Here is a 23,444-nt window from a genome sequence, read left to right as displayed (position 1 = left end):
TATATATATATATATATATATATAAGAAACATAATAATAGGCTAAAAATAAAAATAAAAAACAAAATTTTTTAAAGCCCGTCCATATTTATATTTGGAAAAGTTTTATATTCGTTATGAACAACAAAATTATAAAAAAAGTTTGACTCCCATACTACGAAAATTAACCGCGGTAGTTAATTTTAAAATTTGCAATTTTTGATGTAATTTTTAACTTGCCTTGAAGGATCGGTTAATTAAGTTATCAAAGAAACAAGTTTAAATTAAATGCAGCAAAAATTGTGTATAATTTAATAGGCCATACAAGGAAGTCGTGAGATAGATGCATCAGATGTTTTCATAGCTCTTTTCACTTTTTTCGAGAGACGACGCCAGTAGATTTTTCCTTTCCTAAACTGCAGTTTTCTCAAATTTTCGGTCTATTGTTAGCGAGCGAACGCATGCTTCTCCTTCATTCTTTTTTGCCTTTGAAGAAATTCTGTTCGGACTTTGAAAACTAGTCCTCCAAATTTATGCGGCTTATGCGGATATATTCCCTTAATATTTTCAACATTGAGTTTGGAATATTTGTTTTTTATGTTCCAAATGAATTGTTTTCTGTGCGTTCTTTATCGTTTGAAGATATCGTTTGAAGATATCGTTTGAAGAAAAGTTCGTTGCAGAAGAATAGACAAGTTTAGGCAGAACGAATGCGTAAAGGATGGGTAAACCCTACGCATTATCTTTAACGACTACTCTAACGGTATCCGACTACGTTCGGAGCACTTTTTTTCAAAAAAGCAGTATAAGTATACTATAAACACATTTTCTCATTTATTATCTACAGAGACTAATTATGCAATATCAAAATTTAATATATTGTATTATTATCCTGCAAAAAAATATTAAATTTTAAAACAATTTGAAACATTCTACATGACAAAATATTAAAGTTATATTAGAAACGTCATAGAATAATAAATTACATGCTTTTATCTAGAGAATGACATAGGGTTTTAAGAATATCTTAAATAGTAAAAAAATTCAGAATTTTGAAATATTTATATGAGATTTTCGATAAATTCGTGATGTCATTATTTAAATAACAAGCTGCAATTTCAAAAATATTTAACATATAAATATTCTGGTATGTCATTGAGAAAAATGCATTTAAAGTGTAAAATGCTCTTTATTTTCATTATTAAATCTTGACCCAGATACCTAAAACACCCTATATCTATAGGTTATACCTTCCTTTTGTTCAACTTTCTGTTTTTCTGTTTATATTCAGCCTATTTGTTTTTGTGGCAATTTTTACTCTGAGTAGTGAGTGATATTTTGATTTACTTATTCGCTCCATGTCGAGCTTACTAAATCTCTCGACTGCATATTCACCATGTTGCATATCTATATAACTTAAAATATCTAGTAATCCTAAAAGCCCTCTGTTAAAGTGTATAACAGCTATATATGCCCCCAATTTAAGAGTTTGTAATTCCATAATGGCAACTATCGGTATAAATTTCCAAAAAATGTCATTAAAATTTTGTTTGCATTTTGTGTCTTTCTTTATAAGCACTTTTATAAGAGCTTCTACTCACATAGTTTTATATACACTCTGAAGAATAATAATTACATTCTTTGGGCCAGTCCTTTGGATTTGTTTGTGTACACTCTTCTAACTGCTACAGGTCGCTGATATTTACAAAAAAAATGTCTGGTCTATCTGGGCACAGGTAGATTTGCACTAGAGAAAGTGTGAAAAAAATGGAGCAGTTACAGCACTTTCCATTCATTGTTCCTGAGTTAACCCCATTTTGAAGTTTGTCAATAAAGACATCATTAGGGAGCGACGTTAATCTCTCCATCAAGATACTTTTGTTTTCCCTTAAATTTTCTAACTCTGGAACGAGGCTTCTGAATATGACTTACGCGTTCATATTTGTTGACACTACTTAAATATAAATATCTTTTACGTCAGAAATAACTTTCAAAAACATCTGCGGATGAGAAGCATTTTAATTTTGGTTTGCTCGATGGGAATTGCTTTATTAATATTATTTATTCTCTATTCCCTTCGCAACACGTTTCTTACGCATTTTCGTTTACAAACACTGCTTCGATTTTTTTTTATTCACCCTTTATTATACTTTTAACTCGAATGTTATTAAAAATAATCAAAAACTAAGATAAATCTAATTGCAGTATGCAATGTGTTGAATCAAATCAAAATCATATGCTAGCGAGGATATAACGCTTTCAACAGGTAATTAATAAAATATTGCATTTTATTGGAAATAATTTCATGCTCCTTCACAGATTAAAGATAAGATTCTATTAATTCCCTCTCTTTAAAAATCTTTACATTACATTTCAAAGATAAATAATTTGTTATGTCCATTTCTAGCTCTTTTCGACTCTTTAATGCGCACTTTCGGTGATTTAAATGTCCATTTCCGGTTTTGGCGTCTTTATGAAATCCTTAATATCTCGGTTTCTAATTAACGTAGAAACAAAAGCAGTCCAGTTTTGAAAAGTTAAATAAACACTCTATTCCATGAACGAATAAAAGAAAATTGCCATTTTTTGCCAAAATTGGCCTTTTCAACATGTTCGGATACCTTAATGAATAATTTGATTTATATGGAAAAAAATTGTTTTTGCTGAATTTAATTATATCCTTCATCCTCACTAAGGAAGTCTGTTGATGGTAACTAGTAAATTACAAATTTTAGCAGTTAATTTCTACTAAAGTGTAGCACTTTTCTAAGACTTCATATCTGAAAATTTGATCTCTTGAAATAATGCTTCTGACTCGCGCATTCGAACTGCAAGAAGCAATTTTTGTTTTCATTTTTGTTCAAGAAGTTTCTGAAAGCAATAAACCATGAAAATTTAATATTTTATTTTATCACCATACATGCTGCATTTGATTTAGATACTAGATTACAATTTGAGGACAAAGGTGTAACAATTATTTTAGGTTGAAAGCCATAAACGTGAAATAAATATTACTGTTTTTTAAAGACTGTGGTGTTAAAAGAATTATGCTTTAAGTTTAATTGATTCTTTTTAAAGATGTGATTTGTTGTTATTGTTGTTTCTTTCACACTCGTTTTAATCACTTTTTTAATATTTCTATTGTAAATATATCAACTACAACATTTTTTATTCTTTCTTTTCAGATAACAGCGATTTCAACTTCCACCGGGACACTCTTCCACTCAACATAATATCGTCTACAGATGAAATGCAAATTCGCGATATTAGCAACAACAGAATAGAAAAATGCACTGAAATGCAGCTGATAAATAGCAGATTACTGAACAGAATTAAAGTTTCTTCAGGCATTCTGAGTAATTCTCAAATTTTATAGACGATTGTAACTTATAGGATGAATCCCTAATGACCATTCTTCGACAGTTATGCTGACTTCACATTACTACAATCAGCACAACCCCAATAATTGTGGGGATTGCGTGAGTCATTTTGAAATTAGGCTTTTGAGTGATTGGACCTACCTAATATTTATCAGCGGAGATGCTGGCTGATGGTTATAAGCATATCCTTGGATGGAACCCTGGGCTTTCTTGAAAGCAACTAGATGTTTTTTACCAATATACACATTCTGTGTTTAATAACTTATTATTTTTCAATTCCTTGTCACTTTAATTCTTTGAGGCTTACTTCATTTCTCAGTGTTGTGTTATTGCATGCCATGGAAAACATCGTTTAGAGATACTTCTAGTACATATTTAGCTATCGATATCTCCTTCATTCGGCCTGAAAGGATGGCAAGAAACGTATTCTGGCTCAGTCTTTACTTATAGATTTCAAACTTTCTCAGGGTAAATGAACAAAAACCTACATCCTAGTCATCTGAACTCTAAGTTTATAATTGAGAAACAACCACTGATCTGAGCTTGTTCCGAATTATGATAAGCACTGCAGAGAATGTAACGCTCAAACTTGCCATGTCGACGACTACTTTTCCATCAAGTGTTGTGCAAGACATTCCATCATTTTCCATTACGACTTGTCCTTCATGGTTTAGACAAGAAATTGTTGATAATGCCAAAAACATCTCAATCATAGTCATATTAGGATTCATTAATGCTGTTGTCATTGTTGGTAATTTACTTGTTGTTATGGCTGTTTTTGCCTCCGCAAAGTTGCGGACGGTCACCAATTTCCTTATTGTATCTTTAGCCATATCCGATCTCCTCGTTGGTTTGGCTGTCCTACCATACTCGATCACTCTTGAAGTGCTCGAACTGTGGATATTCGGCGAACTATGGTGCCAAATGTGGTTAGCTGTGGACGTGTGGCTGTGCACAGCTTCCATCCTAAATCTGTGTGCCATTAGTATTGATAGATATTTAGCTATCACTAGACCTGTTCATTATCGAACTATCATGTCAAACCTAAGAGTGAAATTGCTCATAGCGGTCGTTTGGGTCTTGTCATTCATAATTTGCTTCCCCCCTTTAGTGGGTTGGAATGACCGGGTGAAGGACGGAGAAGATGTGACTTCGTACAATAACGTTACTCTTTATAACGACATGCACAGATTGCATCCTCTCAGTGAGTATTTTCTTGAGAGTAGAAATAATGATGAGTATTTATTTGGGAACATGACGTCAAACTATACAGATGATACTAATGGGTATAACGCTAGTAGTGTCATTGATGAAATTAGGTTTGTATTACGTAATGCGACGTCTAGGAGATGCCCGAAGCCACAGTGTGCTCTCATAACTAACCAAGGTTACGTTATCTATTCTGCGCTAGGCTCGTTTTACATCCCAATGCTAGTCATGTTGTTCTTTTACTACCGGATTTATGTTGTTGCATTAAAGACGAGTCGTGCCTTAGACAGAGGCTTTCGTACGGCAAAAGCAAGTAAAAATAAGTCATCATCCACATCGTCACAGGATGGAGGTGGCAATTCTGACGTCACGTTGCGTATCCATCGTGGTCGGCCAACAAATGAGTCGATGGTAGCAGCACGCTCTGGAGGAGCAGGTAATGCGGCCAACAGGAGATCAGGAGATATATTGGTTCCCCGTCGTATACCTACTGTAGTCTATCATCATACCAAAGAATACTCCAGTCCCCGCTGCTTTAGAGAAGATAATACCAAGCATTACTACACCACCAAAGCTGCTACGACAAGCGATTCTTTGTCTGTACACCACAGTAGGGTGAGAAGAACTAAATCAGCAAATGCGGCAACTGCAAATCTGAGTTTCGATAATGGTGGATCATCTTCTCGTATGGCTGAACATGCGCAGTCTTCAGAACACTTGTCAGTTGATAGCGGAAGCAGTGAACAAAAAAATGGCAAACCTGGTCGCCATCTTTTTACTAGAATTAGCAAGAGGAATGCCAGATGGCATGCTAAACGTTTCCGAACGGAAGCCAAAGCTACCAAGACTGTGGGCATTATCGTAGGTGGATTTATTATGTGCTGGCTTCCCTTTTTCACGGTGTACCTCATCATGGCTTTCTGTGAAGATTGCATACCTGATCTATTGTTCAAAGTGTTTTTCTATTTAGGGTACTGTAATTCAGCACTGAATCCAGTCATTTACGGGATGGTCAGTAAAGACTTCAGGTTTGCGTTCAAGAAAATATTGTGCCGTTGCAAACTCAAGGACGACGGTGTGACGTCACTGATACGTCAAATACATATGCCGACGTTCTTCGAGGAAGAAGCGCTCACTGTCGGCGATACCATTAGCCAAAGTTAATCCATCTTTCCACTTTTCAATAGATTTGAAGAATCCATTCTACTTATATACTTTGGAAAGTTAGGAAGGATCTATATCGCGACATTATTTTAAGAAAATTCAGAACCTTTAATATAAAGAACATAATCAAAGTAAAGTTTTGTTTCTCTCTAAAACAGTGAAGGCCAAAACATAATTTTAATTTAACCACATACGGAGGATAATTATCTAGAAATATTTTAAAGAGATATTAAATTTCTCATGAGGGATATGACAGCAACTGTCCAGTTCGTTAACTATATTCAGTGAGGGTTCGTAAGGTTTTTTATCCATTTTGGAGGTCATAAAATCTATTGGGTAAATCAGATGTTCCAAACCTCGTGTGAGATGGAATATTAGACTCATTACTTATCAATCTACCAGCATCCATGAGAAAAGGAGCATGAGCCAAATGTATCATAAAGCAGATGAAACTTAGTCTGGGCTAAAGCATGAAAGAAAGGGACAGATGCTGTCGCCTTTTGTAATTGTTGCGTATATATTAGGTGTATTGCGTGTATTACTATTTACTGTGCATGCATTGGAAATAAAATTAATTTTGATAGCTCTCATGGGAAACTAATATGTTTAACATAAATTAGCTAAATAAAGCACTGCATCAGGTATAATCTAAAGCAGTATTTAACTTTAAATGCATAAATACTTTATGAATTCATATTCAGATATTCATTCGAATGATATTATGAATTCTTCATCATTATATCAGAATGGATTCTGTCAAAATCGATGAGCACTTGTTAAGGGAGGTGATTATCATTATTACTTCCATAATTTTCAGAATAAAATGAAACATTTACATTCAATAAAAGATAACTACTAAAAACGTCCTCTCTTTTATTGGTACATCATTATAACATCGAACATTCTGCATAATATTTTTGAAAAATACTTGCAGAAATTTCAGGCATTTTAGTAAAATTCTTTATAATTTATTTAGTAAAATTCTTTATAATTTTAAGCAAATATATTTGTGTAATAGATTCATATAAGAGTCCCTTTTTATAGAAAAAAGCATTTTTCTTAGCACTAAATGAGCTGATATATCGCCATATGTTTCATTCGTTTAGAATGAGTAATAATCGCACAATAATTTTATATAATCACACTTTTGAATAAAGAATTTTACAAATTGAAGTGTAGTCTCACAGAATTTGTAGCGTTAAATTCCTAAAACACAATTAAATCTGCCTGCAAAAATTCCCAATAGTTTTTCTTATTATTTATTCAAATCGCCTTCAACTAACAAGTGCAAAATGTGTTTTTAACTATTTCTGTTGTCATAATGTGTTTACGTTTGCATGATACGTTTCTTGTAATCATGTATTGGCAAAGTGTACTTGTGTCATGCATGTGTATTTGTATAAAGCATATTTGCGTATGGATGTACAATTGTAAAATATGTGATTCAAATCTATTCCATGTTATACTGCGACTGCGAGGTGAGTCAAAAATAAGTTATATTTGTATTCATTGACCGTGGATAGTGCTACCATAAATGCGAACGTGCATGCGTGATTCGAATTTATACGAGTATATTCACGATGAAGGATGACCTTGCGTGGTTCCATGCCGGAGGGATGCTTTTATATTGTTAATGTTTCCTAACTACATTCAAGAAACCTGGTATCATAGCAATCACAGTGAATGGATACCTTGAAGAAAAACTACAGAAACTGAAAATTTCGTCTTAATATGAGCATTCCAGGTTTCCTCTGAACTACTTATTTTCCTAGCATATATTTCTTGGGGATGGTTCTGAATGTTTTGGCTACCTGCCAAACTAAAGTAATACTACCGGTGGTTTCAGAGTAAATGCATTTGAGTTGATACTGCCTTGTGTAATACATAACACATAGTACAGTCTTCATACCTGCGCGGTATGTTTACTGTGGTAATTTTCAAGCAAACATTTAATCTTCACTACCAAGTAAAAAATATCACAAGGAAATCATATGGAATCTTTATGCACTGGAGCTAGCTGTCAGCTGAACCTTTACGTGCCACTTAGCTTCAATATTCACGATTTCACAAAATTCAAAACAAAATTTAGTTTTCGTACAGTTAGTTTTATAAAACATTTTTCTTTCCATAATAAAAAACTTGAAATAAATTATCTTCAATGTATTTTGGAACTTCAGTTATATTTCATTTGAGCCGCCGAGAGGGTATAGTGGGTAGGGCAGCCTGACTGCGATACCGAAGGGCCCGGGCTTGAATCCCAGAGAAGGCATGGATGTAAAATTGTCTGTTCCTTCATAGGAAGTAGCCGTGGCCACCTGTTAGGTGTCCCCACAATGAAATGGCCACCACTTCTGGCCTTAGTAGTGGCCAATGCTGTTATAGAAAAGTGCCCACCATTGGAAAAAAAGAAAATTTGATATTTTAGAAAATGTCCCATCTTGTGTTTTAAAAATTTTTTGCAGTTTATTTAATTTGAATATAAAATTGATATTATCTTAACTTAGTTTAATCCAATTAAAATTTACTTATCCTGCATGATTTCTAGTTTATATCACGATCCCAAGAAAATAATTTTCTATGTTTTACAATTTTAATATACGAATGCCACTAAGAAACAGAGTGTTCTGATGATATATTTAATGTTGTTTATTTATATAAATGCAGTATTAATTTAGCTCTATTTAAAAGACCATCATGTATGTCATTAATTATTTTACTATTATCCTTCAAAATCTGCGGTTTATGCTACTTTATTCTTTGAAAATTCAGCATTTCTAATTTTTATAGCAAAGAGGGGAAAATATTAAATGTCATTAATTTAGAAGAATATGTAAGGAATTTTCTCCCTCCTTGCTGAGTACATTTGGAGGCATGTCCAGCTCGCATTCAAGAGGTTCGAATCCTGGTTTAGTATTGCTGACTTTTCATGCTTTCTGCTCCGAAATAAACCTTATCTTTACTGCTAAAATTCCAAAATTTAAGTTTAATTTGCTTAGCATTTAAAATATGAGTTATCTAGGTAATTCACTGGATTTTAAAAAAAGAATTTATAATGCAACAAAGTTAGATGGTAAATAATGTAGTAATGAGGTATATTTACATTGGCGAGGTAACTTTATAAAAATGGGCTCAAAGTACATTTTTTATAAGATTTTATCATTTAATCTTAATTTAAACACTAATTAAGTTAATTTTGCTGACAACATAGAAATGAAGAATTTTAAATTACTTGTTAATCAATACTCAACTGAAAACGTAGACATTTGCTAATTACAAACAGGAAAGTGATAATAACATTTTATAAAATGCGTAAGGCGTAATGTATTGTAAAACATTACGCCTTACGCATATTAAACATTACGTAAGAAATAACTCAATTTTCAAAACTTCAAAAAAATAAGTAATATTATTTTGCGCAATGAAGAGTAGAAATGCATTTTGCTTTCGTTAAAAGTTGTGCAATGTGTTGTAATGATTCGTACAGTTGAGAGGCCTGAAAGTAATATTTTTATGTGCAAAGGTAGAATACTGATTTGATCACCTCGCAGTCTTACTGTATTATTGTTTATATCTAATGAAGTATATATGAATGTATAATTATTAAATATATATTTACTGTTGCACGAAGACAATCTAGAGTCTATAAAAGGTAAATATATTGTACGTTTCAGTATGCATGAAATCTTAACACATGTGAAAACTTTAGTATCTTTTTAAGTCAGATGAAAGAAGTTTTAATTTCCCTCCGTGGCAGACAATATTTTACATTTCAATAAATTTTATTTTGAAATTATGTACAATAACTTATAACCGAAGATTTAAATATCTCCAATGAAATTTTCAGTACTATTTGCAATAAATATGATTTTGATTTATTGTTTAATCTAGAAAAATATAATAGTAATTCAATAATGCATTGTTTAATACATAGTAAATTGTGAATATTAATTCAGTTTTGTTTCAGTGACATTTTTCTTAAATAATAATAAATAATATTGGTTTTAATTTGAATAGCTTTCTAAGTCTTAGGATTATGTTAATAAATTTCATGCTGTATTTCATAAATTGTAATAAAAGAGTGAGCTTTATATAACAAAAGTTTTCCATATGAATTGCAATATTTTATTATGTTTGTTGTTAACATATGATACATTTGATGCCAAATAAAAATAGGGTAGTCAGTAGCTACGAACTGTCAGAAAAAACTCGTGTCATATTTAAAAATAATAATTAAAAAAACTGACTGCTAATCTGCTGCCATGGCAATCTAGATTTTTAGCTGAATAGCGAGTCAGCGATTTTAAACAGAACATTTAATAAATAGATGACTGATGAGTGTATTTCCTGCCGAGTTTTTAGTGCTTTTATTTTCTTTATTTTGCATACGTTTCATGAAATAGAAAGTGCAGGTAGCTTAATGATTTTAACTCTCAGAAAAGTAAAAAAAAAATGTTTACGTTCTTAAGAAAAAAACACTTTATAACCCCGTTTTTGAATTGCCATAGTCTGATGTCTGACAAGTTTGCTGCATGGATCTAAATAGTATTCCCGACATGTGAAGGGCCGACAAGTTTCTTATATCCGAGGCTAGACAGTATGCGTAAAGAAAACTTATTAGTTGAATTGAATCAAAACAAATACATAAAAGATAAAATACATAAAGATACATTTTACTGAATAATATATTCATACATGTAAAAACCAGAAGGTATTTCTGTGATTTACCTGAATATCTTAAGAAAATATAGTTTAACCATTTAAGGCATTTTACAGATCCATATGCTTCATGCATATTAATAATGCTATATAAATATAAACTTATTAATTTGCATTTTGCATTTTTAACAGTTTATATACGCATTAATAGTACTTATTTTCTTACTTCTACAGATTGGTGAACTTTATAATACGAAAAGAATTTATATGTCATCAAAAATTTTAATTATAAATATTTATTTAGATATATTTAATTGCATTTAATGTCGGGAACACCAAATAATATGAAAAGAAGAAGTAAATGAAAATAGTATAATATTTTATGCAACGGTTGCTGATTTAGTACCTAAATGCATATAGGTTTATTTTGCTTACTTATGAAAGATTTTAAATCCTGTTACCTACGAACTGGTTTAATATGTATTATATCTCATACCAGAAAATGGAAATTTACCTTTAATCTTTAAACGTATTAACTCCTGAGATTTTTAAAAAATTTAAATTTAAAAATATTTTTTACAAATATGTATTGATGCGTCTCACCTACAAATTTCACATCTATAGATTATTATGATAGATTATTATGCCATAGAAATGTTTTTTTTTTCTGAGTGCACTTAGTATTTTAAAAAGATGTAAAAAAAAGACTTGTAAGGTATTTTCAGTGATCTAAGTATCGCCGATATTATTTATAAAATGTTTGCCAATCTATGATTTTTTCTTTCCTTTTTGCTTAATTTTTAAATACATCTTAAAATTTTATAATTTAGAAGATAGCTGACAAAATATTTTAAAAGTTTTCTGTTTGTGGACTATGTATAAAAAATCGTCTTGTTTTCATTTATGAAACTGGTAAAGCCTTTTACAAAATATTAATATCACAACATATATCGAAGAGAAGGTATGCAGTCAACTGAATATAATCCAAGCGAAAAAAGTATTTGCATTAAAATTTAATATCCAAAACAATATTTCTTAAACAATAATTTGCTATAAATAAACCAAAAGTTTGAAACTAATGATATTCACTATTTATAAAATATTCTTATGTTAAATATATTTATTTATATTTAAAACTAAATTTAAATTTTTGAAAATTAATTTCTTAAAATTTTATTCGAGAAGAAAATTATTATTACAAGGAATTTTTTTTAAAAACTTTAATACATTTATTTATCTTTCCTCTATAACTGTTACTGAGCATTAAATATATCATATGTTTAGCTGTAAGCATTAAAAACCTAACTAGAACCTTGGTAGCTACGTTTTTATTCGACTTAAAATTTAAATCGACCTATGTATTTCGAGAAATTGAAGTATTGATTAAAATGGAAGTTTTTAAAAATATATAGAATTAATCACGATTTTAAGAGTTTTCCAGAAACTTTTTGTTGTATAAAGCAGCACTACATAGTGTACACATTAAAACTCATATTTTTTAATTATTATGTATTAGATTTTGATAATATCAAAAAACATACAATGCCTCCATTTTTGTACAAAAAAGTTTTATTGGGTCGTATTGTTAACAGTCAATAGGTTTCCAGTCATATGGTACCATCTTTTAGTATGAATATTTTAAATGCATGAATATATTTTTGTATTTGTGCCTCAACTGATTCTTCGCAATGTTTTATTCTTATGAAAACTAAAGTTTTTACTCGTTATTAAGAAATTTCAACTGCTCAATGTCTACTTAAGGAATATTTTTGTTGAAATGTTGTGCGTAATCTGTTATATAAAAGGTACGTTTCATGAAGTAAATGTGTCTGTATGAAAATCGTGTTACAGTCTGTTCTATCTTTGCATTTGTGTAGTTGCATATCAATGTTAAAATTTAGGTTATATTTATATACCATTTTTATTTAACTTTTAGCTTCCTTGTACATAAATTTATTTGGCATACAGTAAGTTCTTCTGCCCGTTTCTGAAATGCAGTTGACTACTCTAAGTTTATAATGATGAGTTCGGATTACAAAGATATGATTAATACTGAATAGTTTATTAAAAGGGCACTGCTTAAATGATTTCATTTATAATTCAGATCTTAATAAAATAATCTTTAAGTAATGAATAAACTTGAAATTTATCACTAAAACTATGACAACAGGCAAGGTTACTGTACTATAAGATTTACTCTCCACGAGCTAAGACGCTTTAGGCGTGTGACATCACTGACTCGTAAGTCTGCTGAAAAGCAACTGCTTCCTATTGGTATCGTTTTTCCCACTTCCCTAAGTCAAATGATGTTCTTGAACTAGAGCGTTGGAAAGAGCATCATAACCTTGCTTGCTTGTTGACCGTGCTAAGAAGATGAGTTTGCTGAACTCGGATTGATAACGCAATATATTTATCTCCTTTACCAACTAAAAACCTTCCGAGGTTATTTCTCTCTAAGCCCTAAAATATGTTGTTTTTTATTGTTCTTCAGCTGTAAATATGGTTTTGAGTGCCACATGTGGTTTCTAAGTCAAACTGACCGCAGAAACTCTGTAATGTTCTGTTATGAAATTAAAGCGTGCATAGTAGATTTCGTTAATTTCACCAAAGAAAAACGAATCTGCCGATGTAAAAAGACAAAATTAAATTTATGATGCATATTACTAAAATTTTGCACTTACACTATATAGTGCTTTCCAGATATTAATGAAAATGTCAAGTTAATTAAAAGTTATTTTCCTGCGAAATTTTGCTATATTGTTGGCCAGTATATATATATATATATATATATATTCTTAAAAATTATGAAGATTAGTAATTCTGCATTATTCTTTTATTTTATTTAAATCAATATAATTTAAAAATTTTAATAAACTTTATGCGCCTAATTTTATATAGAATGAAAGACAAAGCACCCAGTATGAATATCTAAAAATCCGAATAACAAGAATTCTGGTGTACAAGAAAATTATTCCAACTTACCACTTTCATTGTATTAGAGTACAAGGCATTGCCATTAAAAACAGGCTCAAAATAATTATTACCAAGGGATAAAATTAAACTAGAGCTATTAGAAAAAAGGGAGATCTGAGTTTCGAATGATATTCTAACAGACAAGTGCTTGTGAGTAATTTTAATACATCCCCTTGTTTAATTTGTTTAATTGCAAGTTACGCAAGCCTGCATTATATTCCTTTGCAGAAGATGAACTGCTAAAAACGTGTTGTCTGATGTGCTGTGAATTCACATGTTGTGAATTTCGTATTAAATTCATCTTTAAAATTTTCTGGAGCATCTAGTCTAGTTCAAGCTGCTAAATTGATGTTACCTAAGAAGAAATAACGCAGATTTAGGTTCTAGTAATGACAACAAGCTTTTCAGAAACAGGCTCAACAGAATAATGATGCTTATTAGTTGAATAAACAAATATTTGTTTCTACTCATAATATAAAACTGCAACACATGCATATATATAAATACTAATTAATGTTTTTAAAACTAAACGGAAAAATATATATGCCCCCATTTAATATTTTAAAAAAGTGGTGAGTGAAGAAGGAAACTGACGAAAGTCATTTTTCGATGGTCAGGAAACTAAACCAATTACAATGATTGAAAACACTGCCGAAGTAACTTTGAGAAAGTTGGCAAAGAACGTTGTGTTCCATGTATGTTAGTCATAAAATACTGAAAGTAAATTCACTGTAATTTCAGAAAAGTTACAAATTTCTAAAATACAATGACAAATAATTTGAAAATCTTCGAAATTTAAGTAGTTTCTGATGAAAATAAATCTTTCTGAAATATTATAAAACATGTAGCAAAATATTTTACTTTTTTAAATTCCACCAGCATCTAAAATAATTCAATGTTTTATTAGAAATTACTGAAAACGCCAAACAATATTAAATTAATATTAGAACTGAAACTCATTGTTCTAGGGAGCTTGTCAGAAGTTAACATTCCTCAAGCATTTGTATGCTAAATGAAAATGCGAAAAAAGGATTGATGAGGCTTGTATTAGCAAGTACATCCCTGAAGTGATAAATTCATTGAAGTAAAATACAGAAGTATTAGTGTACCGTTCTAAGAAGATGCAGTCCACAATTACTAAGCAAAATGTCAACAAAATATTTTAAGGAAAACAACATCGCTTTTGCACTCTAAAATTTATCAGGCTCGTTCACGTAAATGTTTTAGTCTTTACTAAGATATTAGTGCATGAGAATAAAGAAAAAGCCATAAAAAAGAGAACGCTTTGGAAGCATTAATCAAAAAAGATAAAGGATATAGAGTTTGATCTATCTATGTAATGATGCAGTGTCTCAAAAAGGACTTGCGAAAGAATTGAAATAACAAGTCAGTATCTTAAATTTAGTAATGTGCGCACAATCTCAAGGACTCGGATGTTTTGTGTCCCTGCTTTACCTAGTAATAATACCTATAATATGGGCATTAATAAATACCAACTGAATAAGGATGCATCTGAAACCGCCGTTTCCAAAAACTTCTGTCGAATGGCGGTCTAAGTTTGCGGCTACTCTGTATGAAATCTATGTTTCAGTGTAGCATATGGTATACGGTCCAGTAAATTGATGCATATACAGTGCGTCGTTCGGTTTCATTTTATGTATATTTTGTTTGTATTCTCTGTTATTATTTATTTGAAATTTGGTAGTAGTATACTTCAAACTCATTTTTAATAAGTTCTTGTTTATGTTTTCATCCTTGGATACTGTAGCTTCATGACAAGTCAATAAAAATGTTTTTATTTCTTGTCATAGAAACAAATCTAAATCTAGTCTAATATGTTTTATAGAAACTGAATCAAAAGGTAATATGGAACTGAATGACACAAAATGTGTTTTTGTATAAAACTAAACTTGATTCAACTAAAATAACAGATTAAAAAAAGATCTAGCTTTCCTTTCAATAAAATAAAATGCATTCCCGAAGTTTATATTAATTCAAAAATCACTCAGACAAATGATTACTGTAATGACTTAAAAGAATGTTATTCAAAAGTTTCGTACAATTTTTCTGAAGCTTAAAGTTACGTCATTAGAATAGCCCATCATTAGAAATTATTTTTATTTTAGGAAATCATTACACAGCTATGTCCGGAATGTAAACGGCGTGTGACAGCATAGAGGTACGTTTTGGCTAAAAAGCGTTAAAAAAACCTGTGTGATAATGGGCATTGCTATGAAGAAATAGCCTACACTCTACTCAATATTCTGGTTTTATATGGTGTGTTCTCTAAAACAGCTATTTCAGAATATCTACTTAAAATAGACAAGCAATTTTCATCCAGTTAAATGTTGATTCTATCGTTAAGTGTTATGAAAGGTAATGAGGAAAACTGAAATCCTGATTTCGATTTTCAAATTTTTGGTTTCCACTTATCATTTGCTGTTTCAATTTATGATTATGCCGCAGTATCTTGTTCTCTTGCAACCATATTATTCAGAAAATGTTGGCTCCTTTTAAAAGTAATAATTATGTCCTTCCACAAGTTAATGAGATAAATGAATAGCTTGATTTTACTAACTTCCTAAATAGTTGCCCAGAGATATAAGTTTGACAACAAGAGTTCTTAACGGAAGAGTCCCTTTATAAACTTTTGCTGATTCTTAGCTGATAGATAACAGTGCTGTATTTTGCCACAAATAATCTGTCTCCATATAAAAATACCGCAATATACATTTCAAAGCTACAATTAATATTTTAATTAAAATCGCAGTTAAAGTACTTACACTATCAATCATATTACTGAATTTTTTATGCATTGTTATTGGAATCATCTGAATTTATATATGGCTTGTAATGACATTTTTAACTTACATATACGAAAGTGACTTTGATCTGGAAAGCATTAAACATGCAGAATAACTGCGATATTATAATTTCATTATGTAAATCATTCAATAACTCATTATGTTATGTAAGAAGAAATGATACATAGATATTGCTTTTATACTGGAAATATGTCTCCTAGCGTTATGTATTCTAAATTCTCTAACATGAAAGCTTTATTTGCAGTTATTACATGTTACCTTCCCAATTAATCTCAATCTTGTTCTTTGAATAATTGGTCCGTTACGTTAAATAAATATATTTCAGTTAAAGGCATAGTTATTTTCCTTCAAATAAAACTATGCTGAATAAGTAATTATTAACCATTCGTTTCTATACTCACGATTCATACATTTTCCTTTTAAAAGATTTAGCTACAATCTAGGTACTCTTACATTGATTTTCATAAGTTTCACAAGCAATATCAAGTGAATTCAGAAAAAGTAAAATATGTAGAAATGAAAAAAGAATTATAATGTGAGAGATTAGAATATTTTTTTTATTATTTTGCTTAAAGAATTTTATTCGTATGTATTTAATTGTTCCAGTTAAGATTGAAATTGTCGCCGAACCGAAATAGGTCAGATTTAAATTAATTATATCTAAAGCTGTTTCTAAAATAATATATTCCTGCTTTATCATATACATTTATTCCTATTCCGTTATCGATATGTTCGCTTTTTGATTAAGATTATTTATTTCCATTATCGAAAGTTCTTCCAAGCGTATTATTCCAGCTACTAGAAAAAATTTAGGCATAGTTGTCTTTATTGAAATTTTTGAAAATTTATTCCATGTTTTGTTCCTTTCAGTTTTAGACATACCTCTATTAAAATGATTTAAAGCGTTATTATTTATCATATCTGCGTCACGTTTTCCAAGTATTAATTAACCTTTGAAGATTTCTGAAATTTATTATTACTTCTCTTTTATATTCACGCTTATGAGCTATTCTCACAACAGATATATTTTATTGTATATTTGTTATCTATATACTTGGAAATTAAAATGTCTTTTTACCATCATCGTGATGAAAACCAGATGAATTATTAATAAAGTTATAGAAAACTTTTCTTAACTACAGCCGAAATTTAAGCGAATGAATTCAATTAATTATTAAAATAATGAAAAGTAGAATAAAAATAACTTTCATGATTTAAAAAGGCAGTTTAATAACTTCATAAATTCTAATAAACAACAATTCAACTAAAATTTTAATAGCTATGAAAAATTTATAATTAAAAAAATTAGATAAATAACTGAAATAATAAAAGCATAATTAACACATAAAAAGGTTTAATTAAGTGAACTAAACGAAATGAATGAAACAAATTTCCAAACATATCTTCTTGTTTGTTGAAATCCCCCTATTCGTTTTTCATTTCCACCAAAAAAACTATTTATCCAAAGTAGAAGATAATGGCTACAGTTGCTATGATATTTGATCTGCATAATACTTAAAAGAGAGATACTGTAATTGAACCAAAATAATTTTTTGGTTCCTATATGATAAGCTCAGATGCACAATAATTAATTTAATTTTCTTTTACTAAACAATGTATTTATTTTATAAAGCTATTCAATGAATCATGTATATTGATTTCAATAAAACTCTTTTAATTTGTAGTGTGTTATTATCAATAGTTTGTTAGTAGATTTCTGTTAGTACTTAAAACTGAGTTATTTTTTAGATCAGAAATTTTCATTTTAAATCATATTCTCAATAGATGAAAATATTTTTGATACTCAAGTATAATATTTTAGAGCAATGCACTTGAGTCTTTAATCAACTGCATTAAAATTACCTTTCATGCTTAACAATTTTAAAAGGCATCATATATAGGATAATTCATTATTCCCTCGGATGTTTCAAAAGATTTTGCTGCAAGTAAGTATACATAAATAGTTCCTCCAAATTTGCAGTCTAATAAATTAACTGTAGACTATATCGTCATCAGAATTTATACATTATATCGCCATCAGAATATTAGGTGGCAGTATACTTCAAGCTTAATACTCATTGGTGATCGGCAAACTTACTGAATTTTAGAGTCGGTTAAAAACATAAGACGGTTGTGACATTACAGTATAGATTTCATACACATTATCTAGCAGAATCACAAATATACAAGTCATGATACATAAAATTCAAAGAGACTGATTGCTAATTATTGTACTAAAAATTTTCGAAATCCCAGAGATAATGATGTTTAAAGCAAGACTGTAATTTCAGCAATTCGAATATTCCTATAACAATACCACAGTTCAGTTTTTAATTAACCAAGCAATTTGTGACAGATCAGGTTTATAACCTCTACAGTCATAATTAGTTTAATGTTGTTGGAAGAAAAGATGATGTTAAAAAAAAATGTTCTGATTTGAAACTAATAGGCACTATTAGTCGGCTGAAAGTTTTCATCAACAGCAGAACTTCAAATAATCTGGACTATTTAGAACAATTATACAACTATGTATCGAAAACTCCAAAAAACTGAGTTGTTCTTTTAAGAACCTTTGTTAATTATAATAATGCTGCAAATTTTTATAAAATTTATGTACTGTAAAGTAAATGCATTTCAAGTTATGTTAATTAGCTACATTATAAGAAATAAAAATTTTATGTTAATAAGATGTGTAAATAATTTTAAAGTGTTTAATTTCTTCATTAAGAAATCACAGATTGATTACATTTGAGAAATTAATCAGCCAAACGTTGAGAATTGGCTACTTGCGAGAACGCGGGGGAAAAAAATTGAGAAATGTCTTATGCCTTGTATGATGACAACTTACTAATTTTCGAGGACAATAAACTTATAGCTGCATAATGTAGCATAAAACTTCTCAATTTTAAACAAGATTTGCGCTAAAGATTTCTAGCATCAAAATACAAAATAAATGCTCATAATTTACAACAAAATTGTTTAAGTTTATTCAGAATAGAATGATCCGCGTAACTGTAATTCTGGGTATCTAGATTTGTATAATAGATATTTTATGGTATACATTAAAAATTTAATTCTGAAGTAAAAAGGACATTTCTCCTTTTAAAACCGTAAAAGCCTTTTAATTTTATCACATTACTTCATAATTATTTAATTAAATTAATTATTTCAATTACCACATAATTAATTAATTAAGAATTTTATTTACCACGCATTTACGTTAAAGATACATTATCTAAAAATATTCTTGTTTTAAAGTTCGATTATTTTTTAGGCTTTTTGTGTATTTGAACACTTAGGATACGCAATTGTATTCATTAATGAGATTCAGATAGACTTTGTATGAAGTATTCTTTCGGGTGTTAAAAAATATGATATTTCATGCTATATTTGCTTAAGTAAAATTTAGAAAGTAAATTCATTGTTTGCTAATTTGAGTTATTTTCTACATTTGTTTTAGTTATGTAAAACCATCACGGTGTGATTTAAGGAAAGTTTATATGAAAGAAGAGTCAACTTATGTAAAAATTTCATTTATGGGCAGTTTTTTACTCAAATTTAGCAACTTTTTACTTATTATAAAATCTTAATGGAGTGTCATTATCGGTTTCTTTCCTTTCTTATACAGATATGAAAATCATTCCACGCATATCATTCGTTTGAAGATGAATTTTAACGGTATCAAACCTATGTCGACTTTTATCGCTTTTCTCCGAAAGAACATAGAATTTCTAATATCAACGCTTTTCTTAAGCATTCCACAGGAAAATGGGTGATAACATAAGTGTCACTGAAATTAAGAGGTTCTGAGTTGTAAAATTCTTTGTGATATAAATATGATCTAAAATATTCACAACATTTATTAAGACACTTACTCAACTTATCAAGTTTGTGACAAAGTGGCGTATGAACATTCATTAATCTTACTAAATAAAACAATTATTTATTTATTTATTTATTTTTGTGTGTGCGTGTCATTAACCTCGTGTTTCGGATTATTTCCTTGTGTGTTACACGTAGAACCAATTTTGTAACACTGCCCGTCCAGCCCAAAGTAAATTTCGCTTCAGAAGTTCTTAATGGGGCAGTGGTAGAGTTTCAAGTTGAAAGGTCAAGGTTATAACCAAACTGGTACTCGACTTTTGCTTTGGATAAGCTCGCAAATCTCATAGTTTGATTCTTAGTAATTCTGAGCGTTCTTTGTCTGAGAGGAGTATCAGATTTCAAATTTTGGTTTCTTCTTACGCTTTAGTTTGACTTCCTTTTGCAATTCACGTTTTGCTTATAATTGGGAGTAAGTTATTACAAGATGTTCCTTCGATTCTTACCGGATGTTTAACTTCAGAAAACAAAATCTGCAATCTACCTTTTAAATACGTATTTTCGTAAACTCACTAATTTGAAAAGACGCTTTACTTACTCCCAGCTGCTCAGTACCAAACACTACAACTGACTATACGTTTTGATTACATTATAATATAGCAGCATTACAATAAACCACTCCAATATTCTCAGCAATAGTCCTCACATTCAAGTCCTGGAATAGACTGAGTTTCTTCATGACTGAGGCTGACAAATGTAAGACTCGATAACTTTTACTCTCATTTACCCATCCATATTTAAAAACGAACTGATATACCTTATATCAACTAATTTATGAAATATTCGGAATGTATAGCATCAGTTGCTGTCTGATAATAATAAGTAAGGCATTCTAAAAATGTTACCTTTTATTGTAATTTTTAGAACACACTGTAGGCAAAATTATGTAATATTTTTCATGAGTTTCCTGAATTGCGATCGAAATACACAGTATTTGCTACAGGCCATATACGCCGCAACTATCTGAAATAAACTCCATAAATATATGTAAAGTCCTTTGCACATTCTTAGGAAGATTAGTAGAATCTTCTAAATATGTCTGTGTACTTTCAATCACAAGATAGGGATTTCTTCCATTAATTTGGTTAATATATAAGGGTAAGCAAATAGCTAAAGATATGAAACTGTTTACTTTTTAAATACAGTAAGTTCTAGCATTTAGCGTCATTTCAAATTTTGCATAATGTTAATATTGATCTGCATTGCTAAAACGCATGGATGACTACAAGGTCTTCAGTGATACATGCTCACTGACACTTGATAATTTGGTTTATTTAATTATGGCAAAGCAGTCGAGGGCTATATACCTAAGGGAAGGGATGCCTTCGTGGAATTTCTAAGGGAAACTGGTTCGTACACCCATTGCACATGGGAAAACCACATAAACGCCCATGTAGCCAGGCGGTTCGCCAGGAATCGAATCCCGGACTGAAATAACAATGTTGGAAATTATAAAAGTATATAATAAATTCAGCAATGTTGATTTATGGATTAAAAATATTCCTTTTTTGGGGAGGACGACATTTTGATTCGGCATTAATTATATAAAATTTTCTGTTAGTGAAGCTAAAATTTCATTTTATGGCTAATGATTAATGATAACTTAAGCGGAAATTAAATGACATTAGATCTGTGTTTCATAAAGGCAAAACAGAGTCCTGAAAATAAGAGATTGGGATATTTTGATGATGGGTTAATGTAACAACATCGTATAGTCACCGACATACGTATTGAGAACACCGTATGTCAAAAAAGTTTTCTGGAAGTACGCTGGAAATTGGCTGTCAGGATGGCTTGATGTTGGGCGTTTGAAGCAGTGTATAACTAATAAAGTAGCCTGGGCATTTCTACGATATTCTGAAAAGGAATGAATTAAGCGACTTTGATGCCGGATATTATATAATCCACAGTGTATCCTAGACATACCTAGACCTTTCCATTATGATGGAAGTGGGTGTTTAAGGTGCTTTGATCCTGGTCATATAGTAATTACAATAACGGAGCTGTAAAAACCTATCATTTGTACAACATAAATTCAGCTTTCAAAAACAAATTTTAAATATGGATAGAAACCAGAAAATGCCGAGAAGATATTTAAGAAATATTTTGATGGTAATAACTATTCAAATGTAATTAAATATGTAGATTTAAATTGTTTAATAAATCCTGTACTTAAAGATATATTTAATTTGGTTTACAGTCTATATTGGAAATGTATTAGTTTGGTTCATGTCGAAACGTACCTTATATGCATATTTGCTGTGAAAACAAAGCATCATTTTTCTGTGTATTCCTTGCTTGAGACTCTCAAACTTCTCTGCCATATATTTACAACAAAACAAGAGATAAAAGACATAGTCTAGTCTGAAACTGCATTGTAATTATTGTTATAAATAAATATATTGTGCTACATGTTTCTTTTGTCGTTTTGTCAGTTTTGCATTTTTTCTTAAAGCATGTGTATAAAGACGACTAACTTTCAATTTCAAGCATAATTAAAAAGTTGGGTTTTCATTGAAATTTAAGCGTATTTGTAAAATAGAGTACTTGCAAATATCATATTTTCCTTCTTCGTTGTTAGCATTTTCATAGTTAAGAAAGGGTTAACCGAACTTAAACAATTCTACTATTCACAAGCACCGATATAGTAGATTTATTAGAATAATGCACTGCCAGACATAGAAAATGCAACATCATGAACAATTGGATTGAATGTGATGTCTATTGATGCATAAACGGAGAAAGCATATTTAATAAGTGATGTTATTTACTGAAAGATGAATTTATACAATGCTGAAATATACACGGAATCGGTAAGACGTATGATCTCTTTTCGCGGCTATGCAAGCTGCAAGCGTACCAGGTACAGCTTCAGTTAGTGAGCGGATAGTGTCCTGAGGGATGGAAGGCCATATGTTCGTTCTAAATCACGTCCTAGATATGTTCGATCAGCGAAAGATCAGGCGACACTGCAGGCTAAGGAATCAATAAGACATACTGCAAGGCTTATCAGCTAACGAATATTTTGTACGGTATCGCGTTGTCCTACTGGAAAAATCCATTTCGCAGCCGCTGAAGGTGAGCTAGCACAACCGCCTACAGCACCGCATCAACATATTGCTGTGCTGTTACCGTGCACCCGATGCGTAAGAGGGGTGACCTGCTGTGATGACTAATGGCACCCCAAATTATTATGCCAGGCTGACGTGCGCTGTGGCATTCAACAATAGTAGTCGGATTGGTGCTGTAAAGAGGACCGTAACCTCAGAGTAGTCGGACTAGTCCTGTCTCCACGACGCCTGCAGACTCTTAAGCCGGCGACTATCATAAGACATACAAAACTGAGACTTGTCGCTGAATACCACTTTGTGCCATTC

General features: G+C 30.6%; 1 protein-coding gene across 1 annotated transcript in view; it reads left to right on the top strand.

Moving 5' to 3' along the window:
- Oamb (Octopamine receptor in mushroom bodies) overlaps window positions 1-22,479 on the top strand; it is a 530,847-nt gene extending 508,368 nt beyond the window's left edge. Inside the window, exon 5 of the mRNA XM_085810703.1 lies at window positions 3,164-22,479. Coding sequence (XP_085666829.1) covers window positions 3,914-5,731 — 1,818 coding nt within the window. The 5' untranslated portion in view covers window positions 3,164-3,913 and the 3' untranslated portion in view covers window positions 5,732-22,479. The remainder of the gene's footprint in view (window positions 1-3,163) is intronic.
- The last annotated feature ends 965 nt before the right edge of the window (window positions 22,480-23,444 follow it).

Source organism: Stegodyphus dumicola, chromosome 2, assembly GCF_044657685.1.
Source record: "Stegodyphus dumicola isolate Sdum_Otavi_A_Nest chromosome 2, ASM4465768v1".
NCBI lineage: Eukaryota > Metazoa > Arthropoda > Arachnida > Araneae > Eresidae > Stegodyphus > Stegodyphus dumicola.
This window is presented reverse-complemented; position numbering and strand designations above follow the sequence as displayed.